This window comes from Canis lupus, chromosome 26 (genome assembly GCF_003254725.2).
Source record: "Canis lupus dingo isolate Sandy chromosome 26, ASM325472v2, whole genome shotgun sequence".
Classification (NCBI taxonomy): Eukaryota; Metazoa; Chordata; class Mammalia; order Carnivora; family Canidae; genus Canis; species Canis lupus.
In genome coordinates this window covers 38,127,690-38,138,820 of record NC_064268.1, presented here as the reverse complement: position 1 = coordinate 38,138,820, position 11,131 = coordinate 38,127,690, and the positions used below count along the sequence as shown (strand labels likewise).

General features: G+C 54.6%; 1 protein-coding gene across 1 annotated transcript; it reads left to right on the top strand.

Moving 5' to 3' along the window:
- Nucleotides 1-6,958: 6,958 nt before the first annotated feature.
- On the top strand, nt 6,959-8,332 carry CH25H (cholesterol 25-hydroxylase). The gene has a single exon (XM_025441461.3). It carries the CDS (start codon nt 6,982-6,984, stop codon nt 7,792-7,794), a length of 813 nt encoding a protein of 270 aa, XP_025297246.1. The 5' UTR covers nt 6,959-6,981; the 3' UTR covers nt 7,795-8,332.
- Nucleotides 8,333-11,131: the final 2,799 nt, after the last annotated feature.

Genomic DNA, 11,131 nt, shown 5'->3' with positions numbered 1-11,131 from the left:
TTATTCATGAGAGACACAGAGAGAGAGGCAGAGACATGGGCAGAGGGAGAAGCAGGCTCCCTGCAGGGACCCGATGCAGGACTCTATCCCAGGACCCAGGGTCACGCCCTGGGCGGAAGGCAGATGCTCAGCCACTGAGCCCCCCGGGGGCCCCTGCGTTCTCCTTTATTTGCTGGCCCTTCTGTACTTGCCTGTCTCTTATGGCAGGATTTAGGCTTTTCTTTCTCATCTTCTCCCCTCCCCTCTCCTTGTAAAGCCTCACTGACACTGCCCGTGGGCCTTTGGGCCCTTCCCATGGTAAGGAGAGAATGGTCGCGAACCTAAGGGGCATGGGGGATATTTTGGACACAGTGGCTCTCAGCCTTACCCCAGGGGCCGTTGAGCTCGTGAGGTCGGTTGGAGACCAAGCAGAGACCCCTATCCGCAGGGGGTGGCCGGCTGCAGGAGGAACCGTGGATTCAGGGACTGTCCATCTAACCCCTCCCTTGCAGGAGGCAGCCAGGCTGGCAGAGACCAATCATTCATGCTATCAGGTCCCCAAGGCATTGATCTGGGGGCATCTGGCACGATCTCTCCATCACTCGGTGTGCTTGAGGGCCAAAGAGCCATCTTACCCGTTTCTATAGACCCAGAGTCGAGCAAAAGCCTGGAATAAAGCGAGTCGATATGTACCCGTGGACGGACAAGCAGTGTGGAGAACGAGACCACACCAGTCAGCTGAGTGGAGTTAGATGCACAGTGACATCCTGGGAGGGGCTGAGGTCTGAAGCGGAGCCTGTGTTTTCAAGGCACCACAAAAGACCCCAGTGGCACCAGAGGCACAGGCTATACGTGCCCGGGAGGGTGCCGCTCCTCACTGTCTCTGTCCCACCCCCCACACACACACTGCCCTTTCTACTTGGGCCAAAGCAACCCCTTGGGCCAAAGCAACCGCTCGGGCTGAGCAGCCACGGGATGCGCGGGCAGGGCTGGGAGGAGGGAGCTGGGCAGGTGCTTCCGCCTGCTGCCCTCGGGCACTAGTGGGCGACAGCTTGCCCCAGACGCAAGGACTTCGGGCCGTTGCAGGGGACTTGGATCTCGGCTCGCTTGTGCCTTGGAGAAAGAGTCAGTAGAGTTTTGGGCACCGGGCGACACGACACGGATGTGCAGGGTGATTCGTAGAGCCCCTCCCACCGGCATGTGTATCGCTTCCCCCCTTCCCAGGCTTTCCTCCGGGGCGTCGTCTTCAGTGTGGGCAGGCTAGACGTTGCATAGCTGTTCTTGCTACAGTCCTGGCACCTTGCACGTTTGCCTCTGTTGGTGGCCTCTTGTTCCTGACATCGCTGCATAGCTCCTTTTTTTAAAAATTACAGAAGCTTTATTGTTTTTTTAAAGATGTTATTTGAGAGAGAGTGAGCAAGAGAGAGAGCACAAGCCAGGGCCAGAGGGAGAAGCAGGCTCCCCGCTGAGCAGGGAGCCAGACTCGGGGCTCGATTCCAGGACCCTGGGATCATCACTTGAGCCAAAAGCAGATGCTTTATGGACTGAGCGACCCAGGTGCCCCTGTTTTATTGTTTAACAAAACAGTCTTTTTTTTTAATTTTTTTTATTTATTTATGATAGTCACAGAGAGAGAGAGGCAGAGACACAGGCAGAGGGAGAAGCAGGCTCCATGCACCGGGAGCCCGATGTGGGATTCGATCCTGGGTCTCCAGGATCGCGCCCTGGGCCAAAGGCAGGCGCCAAACTGCTGCGCCACCCAGGGATCCCAACAAAACAGTCTTGCTTTATCTTTGGCTGAGTGGAGAGGAGCTTGTCCCTTAAGAGGTCCTGGTACAGGTTGGTAGGAGGTCTGACTCTTCTTTTCAACTAGGTTTGATATATATTCCTTTGAGCAGCACCAAAGATACCCAGAGATCTCCAGGGCAAGAAGACTAATTAATGCACCCAACTTGGGCTGTAAGATGCTGTGGTCACCCAGGCAAAGCCCCCAAATGGTTGAGAACACAGTCATTTCTTGCCGTCGCCATCAGAGGGCTCTCTCGGCTTTGCTTCCAAATCTCTCCCTAAGGAGGCTTTCCCTCCCTTCTCTGGCGGCAGGTGGCGATGGCAGAGAAGGTCCTTGATCTGAGAGTCACTTGGTAATTTGAGGACTGGTGAGAACAACCGTGTCTCTGGTCATTTCTATCCAGGATTATGACCAATTCTTGCCTAACTCATAATATCTGAAAAATGTCCTCAAAGAGTAGCTGTGCCCCAAATGCAACATGAAGATAAAAATATGCCTGATGGGTAAGAGAGTCCTGGGAGCCTCAGACAGGCAGGGGAAGTGGGCAAGGCTTCAGCCTGGCCTCACACTTAGGAAGGACCAAACTTTAGACCATTGATACTATCTTCAAATAATGGAGATCATTTTATGTCTGAATTAGAGGGGTTAATGCATTAAATGTAAGTATTTAAAATATACTGTATTTTTTACTTCATTTATTTTTTAATTTATGGAGATATTTTCAAAATGTGACACCCTCCCCCCCCAAAAGGTGATATTAGATGTCAATAATTGTTCTGATTTTTATTTTTTAAAGATTTTATTTATTTGAGAGAGAGCACAGGCTAGGAGAGGGCCAGAGGGAGAGGGAGAAGCGGACTCCCTGATAAGCAGGGAGCCTGACGTGGGACTCGATCCCGGGACCCTGAGATCACGACCTGAGCTGAAGGCAGACGCTCAACCACTGAGCCACCCAGGGGTCCCCCAACTACATGTTCTATTTGTGGAGGTGGGGACAGTATCCAGAATCTTCTGGTGAGTAGTACCAAATAACTTCGAGAGTATGTTAAATACACACAGACTTGATAGCTGCACTCATAGACGTGATTTGATCTCCAGGGTAGCTGGAGAAGAAAGGAATCCTGTCCTCCCACCCTGTCAGAAAGACCATGCCAAGATAAAAATGATACACAGAAAGTCAAAGTCAACTGGAAGAGCACAAAAATAGTATGGCCCAAGTTCTAATACTACTAGAACCCAGTAAATACCCCCTCTATGGAAAACCATCCCAGTGGGGAGCGGTTCCACCCTACATCCCAGTAGGTAAGTAGCTGAACCACATCAATCAGTGCTCTAAAAAAAAAAAAAATTCACTTTTAAGCTTCAATTTAGAGCTAGTATCTTTAAAAACAGGCATTGAGTCCACAGATATCTTTTGAACACTCACTATATGCAAGGTATAATGCTTGGCACTGGGGGAAGAACCCCTAAAAGATGGTACCTGTGCCCTAAAAAGACCCAGCAAGCTGTTCAATCTGTTTTGTGTATGGAAGTTTTTAAAGGTGCACATTTGCCAGTTCAGGAAATGATACCACTCTAGTCAAGACTAAATAGGGTTCGATTTTATTTGGGTCCATTACGTGATGCTGTCTTTGTTGTCCGTAATGTCATGCTTACTTTTTCTGCATCCTCCCTGTGACCTCGAGTGGACAACGATGAGATTATAACTGATTAACGTCCCTGAGATGGTTGCATTTGTATATCAGACACCGACTTCTGTCCCAGGCAGCTGACGGGCTGGAAAGGCAGGGACGCCAGTGGCTCTTCTCCGAAGTTCTATGAGCAAGAGGGGAGAGCCTGAGCCAAGTGGAAGTTTTACTGAAGTTTTACTGCACAGGACTTGATGCAATTGGCCCATGGAGAATATTCGAACAGGTTTAGTGATAGAGGATGGAAGAACCAAAGAAGGCAAAGAACAGGTTTTGGTTGGAGCTGGGGGCACAAAGGGGGCAGTCCTGACAGCAACCTAACAGCTAAGTGCAAATGAAGCATGTTGGCCAATGCCACCCACTGAAAAAATCCACAAGAGTATCCAAAGCACCCAAGCATGATTGCTGAGACCTCGGGAAGAGGACAGCGTGTGCTGAATGGAAATTTGCAGGTTGACTTAATTTCTTTTGAGGGCAAATCTGAGTGATGATTTACCTCTGGGCAAATCCTTTCATTCGAAAAGTCGGAGAAAGTGAGCTCTGGCCATCCTGGGGCCCGCCGAGGGTCTAAGAGTGAAGGAGACCAAGCCCATCCTCTTCCCTCTGAGATGCTGCTTGAGCCATGCAAAGTTCAAGGGCAAGCCATGTCTGCCAGGACTGGGAAAGAAGGAAGTCCCTGGGTTGCCCTAAAGGTGAATTGGACTGAGCAATAGATTGGGGTGGGGGACTGAAGAGGAGCCCTGAACCTACAGGCTGCCTGCGACCTAGACACTCGCCAGCGAGGGAGGCCAGGGGCCTGCGCCATCCCTAGCTCTGCTACCATCTAGATATCCAAGCAGTCAGAAAATACCCCCTCCTCCTGTTTTTGCATTGATGGTCAAGAAGCTCAGAGCTGTTTCTGAATCTCTGTCTCATCAATATACAAGCAGAATATCATAACGTTCTCTGTCTGGCACACTGAGGTTCTAAAGAAAACAAAGCTGCAGCATGGCCAGGGGCTGAGGCCCCAGGGAATGGGCGTCTAGGGAATAGTGTATTCCATCAGGGTCGGGGCAGGGGCACACACCACTCAGGAGGTTCTGAATTGGGAACTGGCTTGTTTAGGTTATACGCGTAGCAGCCAACACATTACTAGATTTCAGTATATAACCATGTATTATGAACTGGCTTATGGTTTATCATATGCATATGTGTACACATCCCATAGAGTGTTATATTTCTGGGTCCGTAAACTGGTTTATATTTCTGTTGTATTTATTCTTTCCTCATAATATGTGGCATTATCCTTTTATTTCTCTTTACGTGATTTTCTTTGATTTTCATTGTAAACTCCCTCGGTTCTTCAGGTGAAATGTGGAGCACACATTTAAAATAATATGTGTCTTCCTTTGCCAGCTTGCTGTGTGCCAGACACTCTGCTTTTGCCCCTGTAGGGCCACAACGTGGATAGCCACGCTGCTTCTGGGCAGCTTGGGGTTCCCAGTCTGGATGAAATCACTTCAACTGAAGCACTTAGCTAATGCCTGGCAGACATTCTTTAATTATTATTGTCTTCCCATTTTAATGCTTGAAAGAACCTCATGAGATGGTGACCTGCGGTGGGGATGGATGGGGGGTGGATAAAAAAAAATGCAAAGCTTCGAGAAGTGGTGCGCTGTACCCCAGCCTCACAGGGACAGGAGAGGCAAAGTTAGAATCAGTGGGGAGCGGTTCCACCCTCAAAACGTTCATCCCCGACTTCCACGCTCTAGGGGACCCTTGGGTCAGCCGCCTGGGGTCAAAGGCGGAGATGGTTTCCTAGCAGGTCCCAGGGAAGCCCCAGGTCGACCGAGCGGGGAGCGGGAAGCGGGGAGCCGCGGTCAGGGGAATGGGGTCGAGGGGGCAGGGTGGGCGGGACCTCTGCTGCACCTGCAGCCCCTGGAGGCCGCTGCCCAGGAGGAAACCGGGTGGGGGTGGGGCGTGCAGCGGCTTTGCAGCCAGATCCGGGTGGGATCTGGGTGTTCAAGTCCAGCACCTGTGTGTTTTGAGGTTTGTTGTTCTTGTTGTTTGTTTGAATTTTTTTTTAAATTTTTATTTATTTATGATAGTCACAGAGAGAGAAAGAGAGGCAGAGACACAGGCAGAGGGAGAAGCAGGCTCCATGCACCGGGAGCCCGACCTGGGAATCGATCCTGGGTCTCCAGGATCGCGCCCTAGGCCAAAGGCAGGCGCCAAACCGCTGCGCCACCCAGGGATCCCTGTTTGTTTGAATTGAAGCCACACAGCCCAGGTCTCTGCCCAGTCGCCGGGCCTGCCCGTCGGGATGCGGGTCGGGCCCTGCACGCCACAGAGAGGAGCAGCGGGCCTGTGCGCGCCCCGCGGGGGTCCCTGCGCGGGGGAGCCGGAGCCAGAGCTCCTCACGGATCGCGCCCTCCGTCCTCTTCCTCTACCTGAGCTGTACCCCCTGCCGCAACCGGGCGCCCCGCGGTTCCCGCCTGCGGAAGGATGCGCAGCTCGCAGGTGGTCAGATCCGCCAGCTCAGATCCAGCAGGTCAGATCCGCCAGCTCAGATCCGCCAGGAGGTGCGCCCCTATGGAAGCGCGGAGACACAGGAGGGCCGGGGCCCAGCGGTGGAACGTCTGCCTGGGGCTCAGGGCGTGACCCCAGGGTCCCCGCGGGGAGCCTGATTCTCCCTCTGCCTGGGTCTCTGCCTCTCTGTCTCTCATCAATTAGTTAATTAAATATTTTTTTAAAAAAGAGAAAATGACACGTCTGCACTGAAACGCACAGGGACTGGCGCGGATCGTAAAGCTCCTGGCGGCGGCGGCGGAAACACTGCGTCTTGTTTGGGGTGAGGACGCGGAGGGATGCGGCTGTCGGGGTTCGCGGGTCCGCGGAAGGGCCGCGCGTCGTACCCCGCGGTCGCCGTTCGCCAGCCGCGCGCACTCGGGGCGACCCTCCCCTCCCCACGCCATGCGCACAGGGAGGTCCTGGGGGTCTTCCCGCGGGTCCGGCTCCGGTTCCAGCTCCAGCCCCGCCCGGGGAGGGGGGCGAGGGAGGCTGACCTCGCCGGGGCGGGGCCGGGGATGCTCCCCGGGGCGGCCCTGGGGGGTCTTCCTGCCCGTCCAGCTCCAGCTCCAGCTCCGGGCTGACTTCACTGGGGCGGGCCGCGGAGATGCGCCCCGGGGCCGCCCTGGGGGGCTCTTCCCGCAGCTCCAGCTGCAGCTCCAGCTCCAGCTCCAGCTCGGGGCTGACCTCGCTGGGGCGGGCCGCGGAGATGCGCACCCGGGCGGCCCTGGGGAGGGGTCTTCCCGCGGGTCCAGCTTCAGCTCCAGCTCTGGGCTGACCTCGCGGGGGCGGGGCCGCGGAGATGCGCCCCGGGGCGGCCCTGGGGGGTCTTCCTCCAGCTCCAGCTGCAGGTCCAGCTCCAGCTCCAGCTCGGGGCTGACGTCTCCGGGGCGGCTGACACCACCAGGCTGACATCACCGGGGCGGGGCCGCGGCGCCCACAAAAGGCGGCGGGCGAGCGCGGCCGTCAGAGCCGAGCATGAGCAGCCACAACAGCTCGGGGCCCCTCGCCCTGGGCCCGCCGGGCCAGCTCCTCCTGCAGCCGCTCTGGGACCAGGTGCGCGCCCGGGCCGCGCTCGCGCAGTCGCCGCCGTTCGCGGTCCTCTTCTCCATCACCGCCTACCTGGGCTGCTGCCTGCCCTTCGTGCTGCTGGACCTGCTGTGCCCCCGCGTGCGCGCGCTGCGGCGCTACAAGGTGCACCCGGACTGCGGGCCGTCGGCGCGCCAGCTGCTGGGCTGCCTGGGCCGGACCGTGTGCCAGCACGTCGCCCTGCTGCTGCCCGCCTCGCTGCTGCACTGCGCCCGCGGCCCGGCGCCCTGGCCCCGCGAGGCCCCCGAGCTGCTGCAGCTGGCGCGCCACGTGCTGGGCTGCCTGCTGCTCTTCGACGCCGAGGTCTTCGCCTGGCACGTGCTGCACCACAGGGTGCCCTGGCTGTATCGCACCTTCCACAAGCTGCACCACCAGCACGCGGCCTCCTTCGCGCTGGCCACGCAGTACATGGGCGCCTGGGAGCTGCTCTCCCTGGGCTTCTTCCACGTGCTGAACGTGGTGCTGCTGCAGTGCCACCCGCTGAGCGTGCTGGCCTTCCACCTGCTCAACATCTGGCTGTCCGTGGAGGACCACTCCGGCTACGACTTCCCCTGGTCCACGCACAGGCTGGTGCCCTTTGGCTGGTACGGTGGCGTGGCCCACCACGACCTGCACCACTCGCAGTTTAACTGCAACTTCGCCCCCTACTTCACACACTGGGACAGAATCCTGGGGACCCTGCGGTCCGCTCCGGCCAAGTGACGCGCTCCCTCCCGGCGCCGGGGTGCTCGACGGCCGGGGCACTTCATGCTACAGTCGGGAGAAACATGCCCGGGCTGCTCTGTTCTGTGTTGTTTTTTTTGTAAGTAATTTATTGCCTGATGGAGATTTATGGGTGAAATCCGAGGTGTTTTCACTGTCTGGTGAAGTGATTTATATCATCCTTGTCTATGACAGTTGTATTCTTGGACTGAAATTCTAGCTCGCTTCCATAGCCTTGATTCCTGGGTATGTTAGACACTCATCACCGGCATATTTAAATCATCTCACAAAGGACTCGATTGTAGGACAAGGACTTGGCTGTGCTCGCACGTGTCACAGAAAGAGGTGAAAATGACATATTTTTATGGAGAATAGGATCTCTGACTCTATTAGCAATGAAATATGTTCCTGCTGGACAGTGATCACAATTGTTGTAACTCTGTAGTATTTTTTCATATGACTGTATATTTATATTGAAAGAATTATTATTTGTACTTTAAAAAAGAAAAAAAAAAAACCCAGATCATAAACCAAACAAGTACTGGCTGCTGTTTCACTGGCATTGAAATACGAAAACGGGAAGAGGGAGTTGGGGTGGTAGGTGTGAGCCTCCATCAGCCACGGGCCGAGAGGAATCTGGGTGATGGGGTGTTCTGTAGGGGATTTGCTGGGGTGTTCTGGGGGGATGTGTAGGAGAGACAGGCCGGAGAAGGGGTCAGTTTGTCTGTTTGGGTCTAGCAATCTCACGGAGGCAGAACCACTGTTCTTCTGAATGTTTTTCAGCTGATGTCTGCGTAACAAGCAACTCAAAGAATTACCCTCTCAAGTTTTAGAGAGATTAATTAACACCGCTCAACCCTTTGATTATTTGGAGGAGAGCAGTGTCGGGGGTGGGGTGGGGGGGGTGGGGGGTGGGGTGGGGGGGGGTGGGGGGGGATGCGTAGAATCAGCAGAGTGCTTTGCTTTGCAAAACTGGCGAGTTTGAGCCTATGCCTTAGAGGTGCTGATACCTACAGAGGAGACTCTGAGTCGGCCCTCGTTTTTATGGATGTTTCTAGCATAAGTGACCCTCGCAGCTGCTGCAGGCTCTGCAACTGGGGATTTTGGGGTATTCACTTTTCTTAAGTCAAGACATACATGCAAATTACCCCTTTCTCAAAGAGGAAAAAAAAAAAGTGAAATTTGGCCTTAGGCCCCTGGTTCCTCATTTGTAAAAGGGGATTGTGTTCCAGATGTTCTGGGGATTACTTGCCACGGTAAATGTCCCTATTCCCGACCACACACCTGCTACCCATTATGTACCCCAGCCAGCTGCTGCCTGCTTGTTCTCATTCTATCTTTGGAATTGGGTTATACAGGCTAAAGTAAAACATCGAGACCGTTTAGACAGAAAAGCATAAGGAATGGGAACTTTGCATGTAATTCTAGGCTCATTATATACGGACTAAACGGTCTTGTTTAAAGGTGGAAACATCCATCTAAAGACCCGGTTTCCGCAGCTGCCAGATGAGACTCCCAAGAAGACGCCCCCCACCCCACCCCCCCGCCCCAGGCTGGCAAGCTGCAGCAGGATGCCTGGCTGCTCTGCGGATTTTCCTACGTTCCCTCCAATGCGTGGGCTCTCTTGCTTCTTCACTAACTACCTCCTCCCGAGCCTGCAGAGGGTTCATGCTGGTCTTACAGATTCTCCTGATGCGTAAAAGCGAGGTCCGTGAAAACAGGCCATGAGATGTAGGTGGAATGGGCTGTGTTGGAGAGAGTATGAGGGCAACACACTGGACTGAGAGGGAACAGAAAAGCGGGCGGGCGTGGAGTACTTGGTACGGCTATTAGCTGTTCCGAGCAGCTCTGGGCACCCCCCGAATTGCCTCCAAATCTGGACTAATGACAGCTTATCACAGCTCACTCTCAGAATTTTTTGAAAATGTTTCATGTTGTCTCACTGTAGAAGGGAATTTTTGTATTTCGGGCAAGCTGTATCCGTGGAAATTATCTAGGGTTAGAAACATTTTGTCTAAATCGAGGTCTTAACAGTTTTTAATACCTTGGGAGGTGAGGTAGGGGAGTGGAGAGGATGAGCGGTTTTTCAGCTAGTTTAAGAGCCCAGGAATAATAATAGTGAAAAACCTCACATCTGCATGCACTTTCACACTTTGTTCCACTTGCTCCTCACACTCTAAGGGAGGTAGGATGGCCCCTATTATTATCATTAGGATCGCCATCCCATGTTACGGATGAAGAATTGCTACCTGCATAGGTTAAGTGACTTGCTCCTGACATTTTTTTAAGATTTTATTTATTTATTCATGAGACACATAGAGAGAGAGGCAGAGACGCAGGCAGAGGGAGAAGCAGACTCCCTGCAGGGAGCCCGATGTGGGACTCGATCCCGGGACCCCAGGGTCACGGCCTGACCCGAAGGCAGACGCTAAAGCCCCGAGCCACCCAGCGGCCTCACTGCTTTGCTGTGGGTGTCCCTGGATTCGGAGCCGGGGAAAGCAGGTGAGGCCAGTGCCCGCAGGCCCCCGGAGAGCAGCCGCAGGACAAGCTCCGTTTCCCGTATCCCATTCATGGGGGCAGGAGCACAGACGCCGCAGCCAGACTGCCCTGGGGGAAGCGTGTCCCTGGGACCTAGCTAGCTGAGTGACCCTGGGCAGATTACTGAGCCTCTCCGCCTGGCCTCCCCTCCATGGATCACCATGGAGCTCACCTCCTGTGGTCCCTGCGGGAGGTTCTGAGGTGCATGCAGGGCTACGTGGACCGGGGCGGAGGGGGGTCTCGGCTGCGTTTGTTGGCTGCAGTGGGTGCTTCGGGAAGCCAGCAGCAGGGTGGCCCCGCGGGGACCGGGCCTCCCAGCCACACGCTTGAGCTCTCCCGCCCCGTAGGGGACCAATGCAAGCTCAGGGTTTGATCCTGCCTTACCTGGATCTTTAGGGCTAAAGGTTCGAAAAAGAGAAGTCTGTGTTTGCTTCTCGCTCCTCACCTCTGAGACCTCCCACCCCTACCTCTTCCAGGAGCGCCCATTTCTGGGTCCCTGCTGTTTCCCCATTGATCCAATCCAGTGATTTCTTCTCCTTGCTTTCCCATCTTCCTGCCTTTTTGTCTCTCTTTGGTTATCCAGCCTCTTCTTGGAACATGGCTCTTGCTTGGTTTCAGTGAGGTTGCTCCAAGCTGCTTTCCTTCCTGAGTCTCTAGTTTCCACGCGTGGCGTAGCACAGAGGCCAGCCTCAGCCTCAGGGTGTTTCTCTTCTTGCTAAAAAAGCATTGACTCTGTATGTGTAGGTCAGATGGGTAATAGGTGTAGGTCAGGGTGTGGGTCATTCGTACCAGCTTCTAG

Bases quoted from the DNA above. Each gene is read 5' to 3' on its own strand.
- CH25H (XM_025441461.3), top strand. From the start codon at position 6,982: ATGAGCAGCCACAACAGCTCGGGGCCCCTCGCCCTGGGCCCGCCGGGC.